Source organism: Pieris brassicae, chromosome 3 (assembly GCF_905147105.1).
Source record: "Pieris brassicae chromosome 3, ilPieBrab1.1, whole genome shotgun sequence".
Classification (NCBI taxonomy): Eukaryota; Metazoa; Arthropoda; class Insecta; order Lepidoptera; family Pieridae; genus Pieris; species Pieris brassicae.
Window position 1 is genome coordinate 3,355,566 of NC_059667.1, and position 18,851 is coordinate 3,374,416.

At 31.8% G+C, this 18,851-nt stretch overlaps 2 protein-coding genes across 4 annotated transcripts in view; one reads left to right on the forward strand and one right to left on the reverse strand.

The window, feature by feature from the left end:
- LOC123706616 (alpha-tocopherol transfer protein-like) lies at positions 1-8,052 on the forward strand. Of its 2 annotated transcripts, XM_045655874.1 has the most exons (6): positions 85-477; positions 3,731-3,825; positions 4,162-4,315; positions 5,892-6,085; positions 6,423-6,684; positions 7,521-8,052. In XM_045655874.1, exons 1-6 carry the CDS (start codon positions 303-305, stop codon positions 7,562-7,564), a joined length of 924 nt encoding a protein of 307 aa, XP_045511830.1. In that variant the 5' UTR covers positions 85-302; the 3' UTR covers positions 7,565-8,052. The 2 variants fall into 2 exon arrangements, with proteins under 2 accessions (XP_045511831.1, XP_045511830.1); XM_045655875.1 differs by lacking the exon at positions 6,423-6,684 and having other exon boundaries at positions 1-477.
- LOC123706613 (alpha-tocopherol transfer protein) overlaps positions 8,049-18,851 on the reverse strand; it is a 20,205-nt gene continuing 9,402 nt past the window's right edge. For both annotated transcript variants that reach the window (XM_045655870.1, XM_045655871.1), the window contains exons 2-7: positions 16,374-16,553; positions 14,796-14,890; positions 14,016-14,169; positions 10,780-10,973; positions 9,857-10,118; positions 8,049-9,654 (exon numbers count right to left, since the gene is read on the reverse strand). In XM_045655870.1, the coding sequence (XP_045511826.1) occupies positions 9,620-9,654; positions 9,857-10,118; positions 10,780-10,973; positions 14,016-14,169; positions 14,796-14,890; positions 16,374-16,553 (920 nt within the window). In that variant the 3' untranslated portion in view covers positions 8,049-9,619. The remainder of the gene's footprint in view (positions 9,655-9,856; positions 10,119-10,779; positions 10,974-14,015; positions 14,170-14,795; positions 14,891-16,373; positions 16,554-18,851) is intronic.

Sequence of the window (18,851 nt, forward strand, 5' to 3'; positions counted from 1 at the left end):
AAGCCTAACTAGAAGGAAAGATACCAACTTTGACAAAATTATTGATCATATAACCTTATTTTTAACTAGTTAAAAAAATACAAATTTCGACATCTGAGCCGTCTAAAATATTGTGTATACATTGTTTATCTGAACATAGTATGTACATTCTGGCAGCCTCAAACAAATTGGTGGGATCCCCGCTCTAGATTCTCATTGCTTTCTGTTCTGTCGCGAACGTAGCACCACTTTTGTGTTTATAATGTTTCTCTCGTGAAATCTGTGCCAGTGAAGGGACTGATAATCGTTTATAACTCAACAAAATGGCGTTGTACTATGATGATGGTACACCGTATGTTTTATTGGGAGGACATAGAATACAATTAGAAAGAGAGCCGTTTACGGAACAGTATTATGTAGAAAAAGCGGAAAAGGAACTAAGAGAGACGCCGGAAAATGTAGAAAAAGGGCTTAGAGAGTTACGTGAACTTTTACAAGGCAAGTATAATATAACTTTATTCACATTTAGAATATCTTACATTTTTTACGAAAACCTAACCGGTCAATATGATTCGGAAATATTTAAAAAAAACGGGAAATTTCTTACAATATATTTCTTAATTTTTTTTACATACATAGCCGGTTGGCGAGTCATTAACGTATTGCAAACCAAGTTAATAGATGTACATTGCTGCGGCCTTAAAATTATCTAAAATACTTAACAGTACTTTTTGTTACGCGGTATATCTGAAAATAAGTTTTATAAAATTGTGAAATGTTTTGAATTATGAATCAGATTTGATTCCAAATTCTATAGACTTTACTCAAGGTCATAAATTGAAATATTATCATTAATTATAAGGTTTAGTTAATCAATATAAATAGTATTTTAAAGATAAGTGATTATGGTGATTAAAATAAGTTTTGTTGTACATTTCATTTTATAAATTCCTTGCAATCAATTAAGTATTATCTCTTAAATAATACATAAAGTTACTACCCGAATACAAACATATTCTTAGATATTTACATTCGTTATTCAAAGACAAATTAGTCAGTATGGAAGGCACAGAACATATATGCTAATTAATAATTATTACAGATTAAATGTAGATTTTTTGTTGTTTCTTTGTGTTCCATTATCTTGTTTTTTTTAATTGTTGTTAGTCTAGGTCTTGTACTTTTTAAATATTGAAATGTACTATTTTTAAACGTAATGTATTATTGTGTTGTTGTGTTCTCAATGAGAAATATACATATCTTAAACCGCAAACCATATATTATAGGGTATAATTATACCCTACTAAGAACGTGACAAATAATGGAACTTGCATGTATAATGAATATATTCAAATGTTTACTAAGTCTTAAATAATTCTTTATCAAGTCTATGTACCGTACAGTAAACTAGGTAAAGCTTGTCGCAAAGTGAAAGTTGTTCTTGAGCAAAACCGAGAAAGTTATGGAAAATTTGATACCTATACTTACGTCAGACTCATAATTTGTACATAAATATAAATTATACGCTTTCACGTTTATATTTAAAGCAATTTTTACGTAAGTACATATTTTTCCGTAAATTAAACCAAACTAAGTTTTTTCGGGTTCGTTCGATAAACGTGGAATATTCCTTGCAGAATCTGTAGTCGTATACAGGATATGACAAAACAATCGTTAAGTGCGTGTAATGGCTAAAAAAATATCTGAACCCATTACCTGTGTGTTATGGCGTAGCAACAAACGTGATCGAAGAAGGTACGATAACGATAAGATGGGATCGACCGCAGACCGCATGTAATGATTAAACAAATATTTAATGTATCATTATCTTTAATTGATATTAATTATATTTGCCTAAGCTACGCCTCATAGTTTTATTAATAGTATTCATGTGTTATCAATTAGCGAAACAAAAATGTGGATATCCTTTAACGTAGTTAAAAGAGTTGTTCGGCATTGCGGTTCGTGTCTGCAGCTGAGTTTCAACATCGGATGTCAAGGCAGAATCCGTCCACAACTAAGTGTTAAGGCAGTTCTTGCCGCGCACCACCACTATGTGAAACCAGTCAGAACCCGAACTGAACCAATTCGACTTAGGGTGAAGAAAAGAGGATGCCCATTCTTAAAAGGCCTGCAACACTTCTGCCTTCTGGCAATGTGAGTGTCCATGGGCGGCGATATCACTTAACATAAGGTATGCCCGTATGCCTCCTGTTTCATAAAAAAATGAAATTAATCAGAAGGAAATTCACAAAAAGAAACAAAATTTTCTAATAAATCATTGACATCAGAATTACCAAGGCAGGCGAAAGAGAATCATTTTATTTAGGTAAATTTAGTAATAATCATGATTTATGTACTCTAAGCAATGAACAAGTTGTTGTATTTTTGAAGTGAAACTTCTTTATCGGCGTCGTAAAAAAAAATTACCGTCACGTCGTCACGACACAATGTTACTAACATAATTCTATTACAATTAATTAAATTCTGTAATAATCTTAGTCGTAATAAGGTAAAATGAAATAATTGTATTATTTGTATTCATATCTATGATAATAAAAGCCTTTTGTTAAACTTTATCTTATTTATCTTTATTTAGCCAATTTCTGTAAAGTTGCATATAGTAGATCATTTTTCGAAAAATAAGGTCAGAAAAAAGTTTCACTTCTTACGTGTGTACACTCGTACACGCACACATTTTTTTCATTAAGTTTTTGTATATTCTTTGTAGTTTTGCAGGGATAGATTGCGATTACGCTGCCCTCTAATTAATTTATGCATTCACATTATACCCGTTTCGTGATGCAAAGAAATGGCCATAAAAAGATTAAAATTTTACATAATTATCTAATTCCTTCAAGGATCGACACGAGGATCCTTCAAGATAGTATTGTCTTTTGTTAACATAGCTTTTACGATGAGTCACCGTGACCTTCGGAAACGTCGGAAAAAATTTAATTTAAAATTATGTAAATAATTATAAGTTTATAATAATAATACATAACTTCAATTAGTTTAAAAAGTGTTTTCTTATCCTTTAAAATCTGGAATCTTCTCGCACTAATTCTTATAAAGGCCACTTGCAAGCCTTCTGGCAGTGTATGTGTTTATATCACTTAATATCAGGTATGCCGCCTGCCCGTTTACACCTGACCTATAAAAAATATGTTGTGCTTTATATATTTCTTATTATAAGAACAATCTCACAAGCTCTTAATTAATAATATATTAATTCTAATCGAAAGTAGATATAAATTGTAATCTGGATAGGTACTGTGATGACAATGATTTTTGGTTGGGGACTAACTAATGTCAAGTCCATAAAATAAAAATATTTGTAATACAAAATTTCTTCCTGCAGTCTATTCGCTAACATCTTTTTCACCTTCTATTTTCCACAAAAAAGTGCGTACAAAAGTGAAAATTTTACGGTTTGCAATATCGCTAAAATTTGTCACTACAATTAACTATGAAGAATGAGCATAATCTTGAATAACACAGCAACTCATAATGATCGTGACCTCGAGGTTCAAGAGCAATAAATTGTGCCTTGAATTGATACAGACATCCAGTATGCGACAAGTGTATTAGAAATATAAACTTGACCAGGTCTTTGTTGTATAAAAACGTGGAAGGTCGTTTAAAGCTATGTAGCATCCGTATATTCTCCTCTCTAATCCCTAAGGTTGTTCCAGGGTTTGATAGGAGTCAATAGGATAGAAGTTCAATCTAACATCCTCTTTTTTTATAGGAGAATTAAGCCTGGTTGTACCAATTGAAGATGATGTGTTCTTGATGAAGTTTTTGAGACCGTGCAAGTTCTACGCTGAAAGTGCTTTTAAACGGGTATAAAGTTTATATATATTTATTATATATGACTATACTTATTATTTTGACAAAGTTATTAAGGTTCAATTTGATAATCGGATGACAGAATTTTCTTAATGTCCTTACATGACGATATCATCCAAATAAAAGAAGGTTATTATTGTATAATAATTGATGTTAAAGATTTTGATGCTTCTTGTGAAATTCTAAATTCTTTTTCAGTAAATTACTAAAAAGGTGATTCAGTTTGATTAACAAAAGAGGATCGGTTGCCGGCTTTTTTCCCGAGCACGAAATATATATTTTACAGAGTATTTAATGCTTTCACAGATAACTAAGATAACACTTTTCCAGATAAAAGCCTATTACAATTTTCGTCTGCTATATGCGAACTATTGCAAGGATCTCACTCCGAGAGCAACTCAGGCTGCATTCCAGAACTCCATTGTTTCCATGCTGTCACCCAGGGACCAGCAAGGCCGTCGCCTATTGTTCGTGGAATCTGGAGGTACTTGCAATCAATTTTATTACGCATAGTTATAGTTAATCGCGAACTCACAACATGTTCACGTGAAGTTCAGTAATAGCAAATAATAAAAATATAACAAAAAAAACTGAATTTAAACTACATAGTAGTGCTTAATTGTACCTAATGGACTTTCTTTCTATGTGTGCATAACATTCGCTCGAACGGTAAAGGAAAATATCGTCAGAAAACCGGCTAGTCTTAAACCGGCTACCCAAAAAAAGTCGACGGCGTGTATCAAGCATTTGAGGAGGCTGATCAGCTATTTACCTAGATTGACCAAGACCTAGATCATGAAACGAATCCGGGAATCGGGGCCCTGACTTAAAAAAAGTATTATAAGTGCTCTGTTAAAGAAACTTTCACGTATTTCTTGTAATAGATGAGTTATAACTTCCAAAAGTATTTACAGTTAAAAACTTAAAAATAGCAATAAATCTAATGAAGAGAATCTTCTAAAGTGAAACTTATATAAAGTGCTAATATGAGTATAACGCCATTTCAATAACCGTTATCACTCTGAAGTGAAACTGCCGTCGACAAGTTGTGATTCAATATTTAAACAAAGGAAGTATTGGAATACGACAATAAACCTAACGGTTTTCCAAAGAAGAAACAGATATCAGAACTACAGTTAGTAGTAGAATCTCTCAACAAAAGCTCAACGGATCGGATAGATGAAGCGCCTAGAAAAATATTTTGATTATTTGAAAAGAAATAACATTTTTTTTAATGGAAGAGAAGGATATTCAATATCAGAGTTATTCCAAAGTGTCAAGGAAACCGACAAAGACTTAATGAGTACAAATATTGAAGTAAGCAAGAATTTACATTGCGGAAGGCAAACTTTTCAACCGTAATTACTAGAAGAGAAAATACTTAAGGAAACTAGAACTAGCAAAGGGAAGAACCTTCTTTAACACAGACTATCGACGACCCAACCAAGGAGAATTAATTGATTCGAATTATGAATCAGGTTGGATTGTCTTTGTAACCTTTAGATGGCTTCCTTTTAGAATAACTTTCGGCCGAATTTTACCGCATTGAGCATTCTGATAAAGGAGCTAGGTCTGGATATTTTCAATTTTCAAATCAATTATGATTTAATTTTTATAATGGATATTTTTTTTTCTCTTCGAGTTTGTTACATTAAATCTTGTATTTTATTTTTCATTATGTACCAAAATATCAGTGTGCCGAGTGTTGGCAAGCTTTTCTTTATAAAATAATAAAATGCTAGCCGTCACGGGACGCCTGGCAGATGTGAAACATCGACATTATTTTGTAAAAGTAATATGCAGAAAAGAACATATTGTGATAGGAACTAAATATGTCGTAATGATAAAATAAAATATTACGATTTTTTCCAGATTTCGATGACTATTTATTGAATAAACATTTATTTTCATTAAATACAAAAATTTACGAATTTATTTCAAATCGTGACTACTTAATTCGTTTAATACACCGTACACATTACTGCATATTGACTGTATATATATACCATCATATAGTGGTTTTACGTGCGGCTATAGATGTTTCACATCAATAATTTCAGAACTTTGGAAGCCACGTGTGGTACCACTTGCTGAAATGTTCCGTGGGGTACAGATAGCTTTGGAATCCGCACTGGAGGAGCCCCGGACCCAAGTAAGCGGCGTCAACGTAGTAATAAACCTAAAAGGACTATCGCTTTCGCACATTATGCATTTCACGCCATCTTTTGCCAAAATGATCGTGGATTGGATACAGGTTAGTAATTTATGTACTTATCTGCAATTTACCTTAGTTCACCTCAGAAGGCTGGCGGCGCACACGCGAGCCCTCTGCCCCTGTATCACAAAAAAAGAATTGAAGCTTAGCTTAGCTGTTATATAAAATTATTCGATTTCATACCGGGATATGAAATAGAGGAATTACATAAAAATCAAACAAGCTAAGAAGGCTTATCACGTTGTTCTGGTCTTGTCTTGTGTTTTGATCTCGAAACAGATACAAAACACTGAGGTCAAGACCTAACTAACAAAACTTAAGTTACCAAAATGTTCAGCCTTCGCACAGTGTGTGCAACTTTTTTTTATTATTCCAGGATTGCATACCAGTCCGTCTAAAGGGAGTGCACATTATAAACCAACCATACATCTTCAATATGTTATTTGCACTTTTCAAACCATTCCTAAGTACGAAGTTACGCTCGCGGATACATTTCCACGGATCTGACACAACTATGCTACTTAAAGACGTAGATGCCTCGCAACTGGTAGTGAGGTGTGGTGGAACCCTTCCGGAAAACGAGGAAACTGGAGATATAATGTGGAAAATGCTTTGTCACTATGAAGAGGATTTTAAAAGTAGGTATATTTACTAATCATTAAAGATTACAATTTCTTCAATCAAAAATTCGATAATTGTTATACATTGAATATTTCTCATTTACACACCCTCAATGTCCATAATTAAAAAAAAAAAACAGTTAAAGGACTAGCTTTTGAAAATCTTAGGCAGAGCTGGAGATGCTACTGAGACGGAACACTCACGCGTGTAACGCATCGCGTAATATTTTTTGTAAATAGGAGAAGTTATTGTAAACAGTTTTATAAAAAAAATCTAATTTGTAATTAAAAAAACAACAAAAAATATTAAGTTTGTTATGGAAGATAACCCTTTAATGGATTGCTGTAATAAATGAACAGTTTTTATTTTGTATTACAAAAATAACAATACCTTTTGTATGGAAAAGGGAGCTTAGGGAGGGCTCTGTGTCTCTGCTCGGTTTTGGAACTAAACACGAACATACATCGCTATATAATACATATACTCTGTACAAATAATGTATGACCACAAATATTTCCCGCATAGTGCCGCTCACGTGCTTACGCGCGAGTTTCCTAAGGTCGTACTTATAGTGAGATGATATAAACTGGTGATGATGATGTTATTGGACGGTGGTACCGCTACCGCAGCCCATAAACACGTTATTGGGTGCCGGCCTTTCAAATGTTCTCTTTTTGAAAATTTGGAGTTCATATCACCCAGGGAAGTGCTCCATTGGACAAAGGAAATATAGATTTGATAATAATATAAATTGGGTGACGCTCTATGGAGTTTACACTTTATAGTAGTTTTGGTATCGCATTTATAATATATGTATTTCAGTAAGTGAATGATTTTTAAAATTAATTTTCAGCTAAAATCTGTCATGGTTACGTCAACAACAACAATAAATGTTGATGCCTTCGTCACATGCTTCTGTGGGGAAGAGGAACATATCAGCTGGTGTGATCACTGTTCAGGCACAAACAACGGACGGCCTTATAAAGAGTCATAAATGCTCTTTTTTACATTAAATATTTGTAAGTTTATAAACGTCAAACGACTTTTATTTTTAATCGACAAATAATGGAACTCAATTTTTGTGATAATTTATAGATCTTAGCGTCTTTGACGTTTGAGCGGTGTACTCTATGTTAACAGCGCTAATATATTTGGATACAAATATAATATAATTCTTTGTTACTATAATATATAGTGGGTTCCTGGTTTTAATGGTTAATATAGTATTTTTAAGACATAGTACAATTAACTCTGGTTCAAGATCTGCAAATTTGCTCTTTGACTTGTGATTCAAAATGCGAACCCATAAACAATATCAGATAATAAGTTACTTAATATAATAATGTTTATTAATGTATGTGAGATTTTAAATAAAAATGCATTTAAAATAATCTTTGTTTTATTATATTACATTATACGCTTCTTTAACCCATTAATTCCTTAACCTATAATTAATAAACTCGAAAGTATCTGAGTAATAAATATTAATAATATGAATTATTATTAAGTATATATTTATTAAGTTAATTGTCATTACCCTGTATACCCAAAATAGATATGAATTTTGATTAGATGATTAGTATTCAAAGACTGAACTTAATAATGCGTTATGAACTAGATCTCCCTGAGACTTCTGTGTTCAAATAATGTACTGCATTCTGACATACGGAAAATAGGTTCCGGATCTTAGGAAGATATGAATAGAAACGGTTCTTAGAACGTGTTGCAAGGGTAGAAGGACATTCAATAAATCCAGTTTGAGAAATGTTTAAACTGTATAAATGTCAGCCATACTGATTAACATACTAGTTGCAATTTCGAGATTTTTAAATAGTATTGCCTTCAGAAAATAATACAAACATTATTTCCATCCTTAGATCCATTAGGCAAATTTAGGCTACTACCAAATGTTTGACAGAGAAATTATGCTTATTGTTATACTAGCCAGTATATTAGTAATCGTAAAAATTACGACTGGATTTTTTTTAACAAGTCTTACCAATGATTAATATAAGGCAAGCCTGGCATATAAACTTATAATAATTTGACATTTACAAAAGCAGAATAAATTCTATATTAATCTTAACATAGATATTCCTTCACAGCCTATGCCATATTATCATATAACCTTAATAATATAAAATAAAATTGTCTAAAAGTAACGTAAAATAGGAATGTGATATAAAATAAACATTACATATGGATATGGTTCTTAACGTTAAACTACTAACAATAAAATGAAATAAAGAATAAAGATGCCGCATACCATAACCTCTAAAAAATAAAATAAAATAAATCAATGTCGCTACAACCTTTTTAGGTTTCGCGGAATTTGTAGTGTGTTACATCAGGTCTACTGATATCAAGTTCGTTATCAGATGACGTCACTATCATCATTCATGACGTGCCTCAACCTTTTTCATATTATATTTTTATTTATAAATATTACACAAGTTTGATATTTAGTATAATATTCAGATACAAGATCTGTCATAATGCTAGGAACATTTGACAGGTGAGAATAAAAGTTCGCGCTTAAATTTACGTCAATATATAAGGCACATTGTTATACTTCCTTCATTACCACCACAAAACTTACTCTTTAAATTGTTATAAATGTCACCACTTTGGATATGATATATATAAGTAGAATCATTACTCATTTAAATTTTAACGTTTTATATAAGAGAAGTAATAGCTAACTGCTGCAATAGATGAGGTTATTACATAATTTTGTATTTATATATTAGTGTGCGTGTGGTCAATATACGACCTTTGACAGTTGACAGGTTAAAACTACAATTACATCTACGAATTACATAAAGAATTTTTGTTTAAGTTTATGCTATGAAACAGTTTGTTCTTTCATATACATACTATTTCTATAGATGAATCCGGGTGTTTTCTTATTATTAAATAATATCACAAATTATAGACGAGTCGTGAAGGATATCACTTGCTTTTCTTGTATCCATAAGAGTTGATCGCTGAAAAAAATGAGTGTTAAAGAGTAAAAAGAAAATTATTGCTAAAATTGAAAACAGTTTTCACGATGAACGTGAGATTGATTTCATTTTATAGCCTTCTAGTAACAATTTTATAGGAGTCTTTATCAAAGCGCGCTTTTTGTCGCGAACTCAGTCAATTTAATTAATAGTTCTACAAATAATATTATTATATTATACTAACCAAGGTATTCCTTATCGCAATACATCAAAAGCTCCAACCACTGAGCCCCAGTGACATCTGGTATGTTTAAACTCCCACCATATTTTTCAGGAAGACATTTAGGATTTATATATTTGTAAAGAAGCTCTCTATCATTGCCCAAAAATACAATTCGAGAACGCAATTTTTCTTGCAAAATTGGCTTGAATAACTGGAACACCATATTGAAGATATACGGCTGGTTAATGATGTATAGGCCTTTTATTCTGAGCGGGATGCATTCCTAGAACAAAGAAGATTGTTAAAGAATCTTGATATATTTAGAGTTATTGGTTGGTTGGTAAACCCCAAAATTTGGTTACTTATATCTCAATGTTGCGGGCATTAACAATTTCTTAACTTTTATTATAACACATAGCACGACGAGACAAGTGGCTGATGTCGGTTGTTCGAACCAATTTGGTAAAATTTGAGGAAAATATTGATCTAAAAATCGACGTCGTGTGTCAGGCTACATATCTATTGCCATTATATAAATATCATCGTTCTATTAAATAAAATAATAAATTATGGTATTGATGTAACATTCTTAACGCTTTTTCGCAATGGTGAATAATTCTATCTTGTAATAAAGTGTTTTGGTGAATTTCGGTGTTATTAGAAAGAATAGTGGTAAAACTATTTTCAAATTTACAATACCATAAATCAGGAGATAAAATAAAATAGGTTAGACATGGTTGTTACAGCTAATAGCAGATTATTCCAGAAAACTATACCACATATGCCTTGGTTATCGCAAAGTTGTAGGTTCTATATTAGTTTCCAACAATATTTAAAAATAAATAAGCGAGTAGATTCAGATCGAACCGTTTTGCACCATGAAAACTGGTGTAGTTTTATCGGACCTTTTTTCTTAAAGCGACTAATAACTAATAGTGACTGACCTGCAGCCAATCGACAATTCTCTTTGCGAATTGTGGGGTGAATTGCCAAACTTGTTGCAAAGACAGACCGTCCATGTCAAAAATCACGACAGCGCCGCATATCTGTGTCTCTGGCTCCAACATGGCGCCCTCTAGGAAGAGAACACAACCTTTGAACACCTCATCTAGTGTGCATTTGTTGTGGTTCCACTTTTCTGAAAATTATATGGTATTGTCAGCTTTAACGAGTACACTTTTTTACTATTAGCATTTTAATGTATCTGTTTTGTTTATTTGTGTGATATAGGTATTTGCATATGTTTTGTTATTATTTCGTAAATAAGCAGGCAAGTGATTACCATTTTGTTTAACGTTCCGTATGAACCAAAACATTCTTTTGGCATCAGCCAAGTGTGACTACGTGAGATCATGATGCGGTAACTGAACTCATGCATTGTATTTTTTACTACAACGTACATTTTTTGGCAATTTTGTACTCAAATGCTACGGTTGACAGAATCAACGTAATTAATTTTTTTTATTATAATGCTATGCGTTACATAATTTGTCTATTTATATGCTTTGTTGCTCCGAGAATTATTACGAAAATTATTGTTTACAAACATCTTAAATTTTATAGGCCTACATACATGACATATGTCATTTTGATAGATGTCAATTATGGATCCTCCTCCAAACTTCCTGTCTGCCACCATCCTCTATTGTTTTTTATCTAGAAGTTCTTAATTTTTATATAGAGTAAATTTGTGAAATAAATTTACATGGCGCGCTGAAATCGTTTTTGGAATCCTCCTAGTAGAACTACAGCAAAAATGTCATTATATCATGATGTCATAAGACCTATAACCCGTTTCATAATTCATAAGTTATATAAAGTAACAAAAACTTGTTTCATTTTACTAAGGTTGAGTTCAAGCTAACAACAAACTGCTAATTAGGTGTTAACACATAACATATGTAACGAATCAATTATCTGGTGAAACATTGAAAGAGCGAGTCACAATTCTAGGGATGCATCGATACGCCTTTTTGCCGATACGATACCGATGCTAATACTGTTATAGAAATATTGCCGATACCAATACAAACACTTAATTAATTAAAATTAAATTAAGGTAAAATATAACAAGTTTGGTTAAAGTTTTCAATTTTTATTAGGAAATATAAAGAGTCACAAACATTGAATAAGATTAAAGGTTTAATTATTAAAATTAAGAATTGAGTTTAATAATTAAATTAAAATAAAATAAGTAACTCTTAAAATTTAAAATTAACAATGATACGATTTTTGTAATTCTGTGTTTTATTAAATTTGTTATCGAAAATATACCATCGGTATCTGATGCATTCCTACTTAATTCATTAGGTAAAGCTAGGTTCTATACTATGTACGGTACTGTAGTTATATTACCTAGATCAATAAGTTATATTCATACCTATTTTGCAGGTATACTTGTATGGTTAAAAAAATAGTATTGATTTCTATCCAATTGGCAGTGAGCAAGTAGTGTTGGCCTAGTGGCTTCAGTAACCTCATCCCTGAGGTCGTAGATTAGATCCCCGGCTGTGCATCAATGCATTTTTTTTCTATGTGTGCATTTAACATTCGCTCGAACGGTGAAGGAAAACATCGTGAGGTAATCGGCTTGTCTTAGACTCAAAAAGTCGACGGCGTGCGTCAGAAACAGAAGGCTGATCACCTACTTGCCTATTAGTTTAACAAATGATCATGAAACAGATACAGAATCTGAGGCCCAGACCTAAAAAGGATGTAGGGCCATTGATTTTTTTTTTCTATTCAATTCTCGAATCTACTTAATTAATGAGCGGGAGCAGAGAACTATATTGCAGAAATGCGCTGCATTTAATTAATGCTTTTGATTGAATGATTATAATAATTTCTATTTATTATTAAGCCCTTGTTACCATAAATCAATATTTGTTTGAAATGAACGATTATTTGAAATATTGCGTTTTCTTAACTATGTTATATGTTTTATTAATATACATATAATTAATATACACCCCCTCTAATTGCGTACAAAAAATTATTAAGCTAACAGGCAGCGGGATGCGGGTTTTATACTATCTACATATACCTATTATAGTTAAACATATATTTTACAATAATAAGCACAAACTGTGTTTTGGATGAACATACTTGAATTTGTGGGGCTCTGGACTTTTACTAGGAAGTAGTAATAGACGCACAAATACACCGACCAAAAAAAAGCGATGGGGAATTCCCCGGTCCGTTGACGACGATAGATAGATCGCACATGGGTTGATTGATCTCATGGGATACCAACTTTAAGATTTTATTTTGAAAATTTCCGATATGTTTTAAATTTAAAATATCGCTTATTGTTTTTAGTGGGGACTGGGGGCCCTTCACGGGGCTATAGACTAAAAAGCCCTTAAGTAGATCCACCCCTGCTTCTACCCTTCCATCCATGCTATGAATATAATCAAAAAATGGGTCATGTCCTGATACAATACTAACGAAAAAATTAGCAATGCTATAACTGCGGACTATATTATAAAATAAAATTAAAATAGCCTGTATTCGAGTACTACATAATCAGGATTACATTAAGTCCATGTCATTATTTTTAACATTAGTACACGACCTCCGAAAACAATAAAAGCCTCCTCCAAATTCCAAAGTTTTCCCGCAATCCCTTTTTTTCCATCTTCCGAGGTTTCTGGGCGTCCTCTTTTTTTAAAATAATCATTTAAAAATATAAAGAAACGAGCATATTATAAGTATATATTACTAGTATATATTAGTAGTGTTCATATGTGCTGATGGTGAAGTATAATTAATATCCGCTACGAATGACATTGTAGATACAAAAAAATAGCTAAAATTACATTACGTCAAATGATAATGACAATGTACGGAAGTTGGAGGTTTATTACATTTTAATGAGAGTGTAATTACTGTAATTGATGACATTGATAAAATAAAAGTCTTCTTAATATATGTTGATGGATTTTAAATCTAAAATGATAATATCGTAATGTAATTGAAAATTAAAAATATATTTTTATCTTTACGGCATCGTTTAGCGCATTAGTCCCAGGCCTATTATCGCTTTGTTTCACTACTAAAAAATAATGTTAAATTGTCCCTTTTGCAAGCTATTCAGAAACCAGCTGCTTCATGGATTCATTAGTTGGCAGACTGCTCATGTAAGGTTGATTTCCGCTCAGATATGTCGAATAATACTTACTGCCCAGTTCCAGAACCAGCACCCTTCGCCCAAGCTGATCTCTCGTGGGAAGAACTTTGAGGACATTCTGGTTGAAGACATTCTGTTCTTTGCTTGGTGTTAGTCCTTCATAATGTTTGTGATGCTTTACTTTGAATCCGTAATAGCGTTTGATCTGAAATTATTATGTTTAAGTTAACATAAGCTTCGCTGGAATTCTATTAAACATATTTTTATATGTATTATCGGTTTATGTATTATTGGGTAGTTAAATCGCATTAGTAGTAACTGTTAAGATATAATAATTATGTTGGAAATAAATAAATTATGTTGTGTATAATAATTGAAGAAACTGTTTTAGTGTGGACGGCCTTCATACGTAAGAAAAATTGAATAACGTAATTAATATCGAAGAATAATATATGATTTAAATATGGGCTAATACAAATAAAGCTTAACCTTTGTTTGATGTACATATATGACATAAGAAGTTAATGAAATTAAATGTTAATGGTGATGTTTACTAAAAGCAAATCGTTTCTCACGAAAGATTGAACATTCATAGGTGTATGAAGCTAATCGAAAACAAAACACACCCACACACACAATGTACATTGGTACAAAAACAACGTGTGCAACAACAACAAACACATTTAATAAAAAATTAAGTCAATGTCTTAGTTTAATTTGATTAAATATTGTAATATTTTATCCGTCTCCTGCAACCATCAACAAGAATAACTAACAAATGTGCACGTAATCCGGATTTAACTGGCACTTAAAAAAAAATTACAAACATACCAACTCGTAAGCACTTTCAGGGTAGAATTTGCAAGGCCGCAGAAATCTGATGAGCCACGCGTCGCGTTCACAGGGGACATACAGTTCCTTGTCCGCTATAAATAAATAAAGACATTTAATTTTACGCATGCTATACAAGACAAAAACATATGTCCTTCAAAGGTGAATTGCAAGTCGAGAGTCATCAAAGTTTTTTCCACCATTTACAAATATAATCATTATTCAAGTTTTTATACCTACACCGAACAGAATTGGTCTTAACAAATACACTATACTTTTTCACTATGATGACAGATGTTTCTTGCAATTTATTCCGTGTGTCTTGTACTATGCGAAACATACATCGAATAGCATACTAATCTATACCAAATATATAGATATTTATATATTCACATATACAATTGTCACATACTCAAAATTAATTACGACGAAACCTCAACATATTCGGGAAGGCTAAATGTGAACATTTAATAAAAAATTAAGTCAATGTAATTATAATATTTTATCCGTCTCCTGCAACCATCAACAAGAAATACTAACAAATGTGCACGTAATCCGGATTTAACTGGCACTTTAAAAAAAATTACAAACTTACCAACTCGTAAGCACTTTCAATTAACGGTGATCATAAATAACAAATCTATGTACTCGTGTGTTGAGTTGATTGAATATCGACATTTAATTAACTGTCTAGAGATTCAATTAACACTCTGATTTAAGTACTTTACTGCGACATCTATATTTAAATTATTTAATTAATAAGCAATTACTCATATGTGGCAAACATTAATTTTGGTATTGAAGGCTGAGAAAACGATTTATCATATTACACTATGTCAATTAAACATGACTAGATTGATAGAAATACCCACGAGTTACCCACGTAATTAATAATTTTGCGACGCACGTCAATAAGAAAAAGTTTCTTAAATACCATTTTTGTATCAATGTAGATAGAATTGCTATTTATAATCACAATAAGTTCACAGTGCGAGGAAAAACAATAAAATTTCCCTTAAATGTTGAGGTTTCGTTTCGTCGTAATTAATTTTGGGGTATGTGGACAATTGTCCATGCGAATCTGAGTTGGATGTCATTGTCTTTTCAATGAGTTAAATTATCATACAATTATAATAACGTCATGGGTGGATTGAGATAATTAGTTTGTTGCCTTAACCATTCAATCAAATTATATCAATGGTAATGCGTGATATCTATAAAGAGGAATACGTACGCACGTACTACGACCATTAAACTGAAATACAAATAAAAAACAAATATTTCAAATATATTCCTTATTTTCCGGCCCAAAAAATATAATAATAGCGTGGCGTTCCTACACTATATGGGTGTTGGCCTCAGATTGCATCCGTTTCTTAGTTCGTTTTTTATTTCATGGACAAGTATCTGATCAGGCTTCTGTCTGACTCAAGTCATTGATTTGCGTCATATTGGTTTCCTCGCGATGTTTTCCTTCATTATACGAGCTAGTGTTAGGTACACACATAGCCCGCTTAAAACGCCTATCCTTAACGTATTTATATTTGCTAAAACATGACAGTTGAATTACAAAGGTACCTTCTAAAAGCCTCCTTAGTTCATCAACAGCTGGTTGGATGTTTTCTGGCGTTTCTCGTAGTTCCCGTCTGGCGACATCGCGGACCGCTTCATTGGGTTCATCCAACTCGAACTGGAGTAAGAAGTCTCCTAGTTGAACCCCCGGCAAGTGGGTCACATCTGATAGCATGTGCTGTGATACTAGAAAGAAAATACTATGTTATTTTTGTATAAAATAAATTTTGCGAAAGCAATTTAGTAACTGGAAAGGAAAATATAATTGAAACGAATAATGTTTAACATAACGACTATTAATTTCCTACTAAATTAATAAAAAAAAATATCTAAATTAGGTTTTCGGACCGGTAACCAACACCAACAGTCGTTACCAATTTCGATGTTTTTGTATGGAAGTTCTCTGAATGTGCGGAACAAAAACTGATGTTTTGGTCGAGATGGCTGTTGGTTTCGCTATTGGAAGTTACATAGTAAGGGCCTACAAAAAGATACATGGGCACATTCATTACACTGAGATTACCAATTAGTAAGTGAATATGGATAACACATGGTCTACTTGATATGAAACTGGTTTATTGAAAGTTTCCTAAAACAGTCACGGAAAAAGAATAATTATATACATTAGAACGGGAAGACACCTAGACAAAATAATATTTAATATTCACAAATAAGAAGTGACAAAAATACTATTTTATCAAATAAAAATAACCAGATTGGAAAAAGTATTTATACCAACTTTTTATGAAATATAAAAATCACTTTGAGCCTACTTCGAGTTGGAAATTTGAAGCTACATTTAAAAACCAAACAAGAACTATTTCCTTAATACCTTAACATTTGGAAGTGGAAAGCAAATAATAGCCTTCCACTCCTGCCTGAAGAAAAGTAAACATTGAACAATACTATATGATCATAAAAATATTTAAAACATTATTAACGAATAAAAGAGTTTATTGTATTTTTAATTATAGTTAATTTTGGATAGATCGCAGCAGTCTTTTAAAAAATCTAAATTCAAGATAGATGTATTCCTTCAAAGGTTGGCAACACATCCGTAAACCGCAACGCAGGGACCGTTGCAGGTGTGCATGGGTGGCAATGTATCCAAAGGGGGGCACGTGGCGTTTTCCTCCTGTGTCAGGAGAGCGATAAAAGGAAAAAACTTTTTGTGTTTATAGCATGCATTATAACGTTTTTTTTTTTGGATTTTGCATGTCTAGGATACACTATGTAATTTCCGATTTTCCTTACCGCACTTTTTATATAAATACTACTAAAACAAGATTTCTCGATTTACCTTTTGGATTGATCCCAGACATCATATATCTTGATTTATGTATAACTAAGTACAATATGTTCACAAACCGCGTGTAACCACGAACAAAACCCATTATTTTGTTCATTATGAGCAGACATTTAAATAATATAATTAAATATTTTTTTACAACGTGTAGCCATGACAACGCACGTTTTACGGAAAGAGTTTTATCCTGTTGACTGGTCATGAGGTATCATATAGCTCTTCGTAAGAGGAATATTAAAGAGGGGCCTTAGTAATAAATAAATGTGTCTATAGTTTTAACTATAGTCACTAATCAGTGTATAAAATTGAGTTTTATGCTATTACAAAAAAGACATGCGTTTCAACCTTAGAAAAATATTCTTATAAAAAAAAAGATGATCAAATCTGTTAATTGGTTTTCTGATCATTATCTTTCTAACAGACTAGTAGGCAATCTGCTTTATTTTCGAATATAGTAATACAAGTATATAGCCGAAGTTCGAAAGTACGATCTCAGGGAACATTGGTCTACTTACACTAATCACTGTGTTTTAAAGTAGGTCCGTGTTATGTTTACGCTATGACAAAAAAAGAAGAAAAATTGCTATATTAATGAAATCTAAAAACAAATTCTGACTAATTATACCTACTGTTCTGTCTAAACGTATTTATCTATTTGTAACAAAATGTGATGGATGTATATAAACTGTAACTAATAATCATAAATAGGTTAGATTTGAATTTTATCGAAAGAACTCAAATTCTGAATCGATTAGAAAAAATATTTTATTGTCTTTTGTTAAAATAGCTTTCACACATTTTACATAATTCTAAATTTAAAAAATAATACATAACTTTAATCCGTTCAAAAAGTGTTTTTCTTAAAAAATATTTTAGCATTATATTGCTATGCCTGACTTTAATAGGCTGTATTTATCCAAAAAAGTTGTGAGTCCGGGTCCGTATTTAAATAATTTACAGTTTAATTTAACGAATTAGGTTTTTCGCCATTAAGTCTTTTTTCAACTTCTAGAAGAAATTACCGTTATTACAATTATTATGATTACCCAAATACCCAATAAAAATATTTATCTATTTCGGACTATAACCTCTTCAAGCATATTTTAAAGATTACAATTGAAAGTGATTTAGTTTTTCTTTTTAAAGAAACAATTAACACAATAACAAAATACTAACAA

What these genes read in the sequence shown, in the direction of transcription:
- LOC123706616 (XM_045655874.1), top strand. Translation starts at nt 303, where the DNA reads ATGGCGTTGTACTATGATGATGGTACACCGTATGTTTTATTGGGAGGA. An exon ending in GTTACGTGAACTTTTACAAG is followed by an intron (nt 478 to 3,730) that starts GCAAGTATAATA and finishes CTTTTTTTATAG; the next exon opens with GAGAATTAAGCCTGGTTGTA. An exon ending in TGATCGTGGATTGGATACAG is followed by an intron (nt 6,086 to 6,422) that starts GTTAGTAATTTA and finishes TTATTATTCCAG; the next exon opens with GATTGCATACCAGTCCGTCT.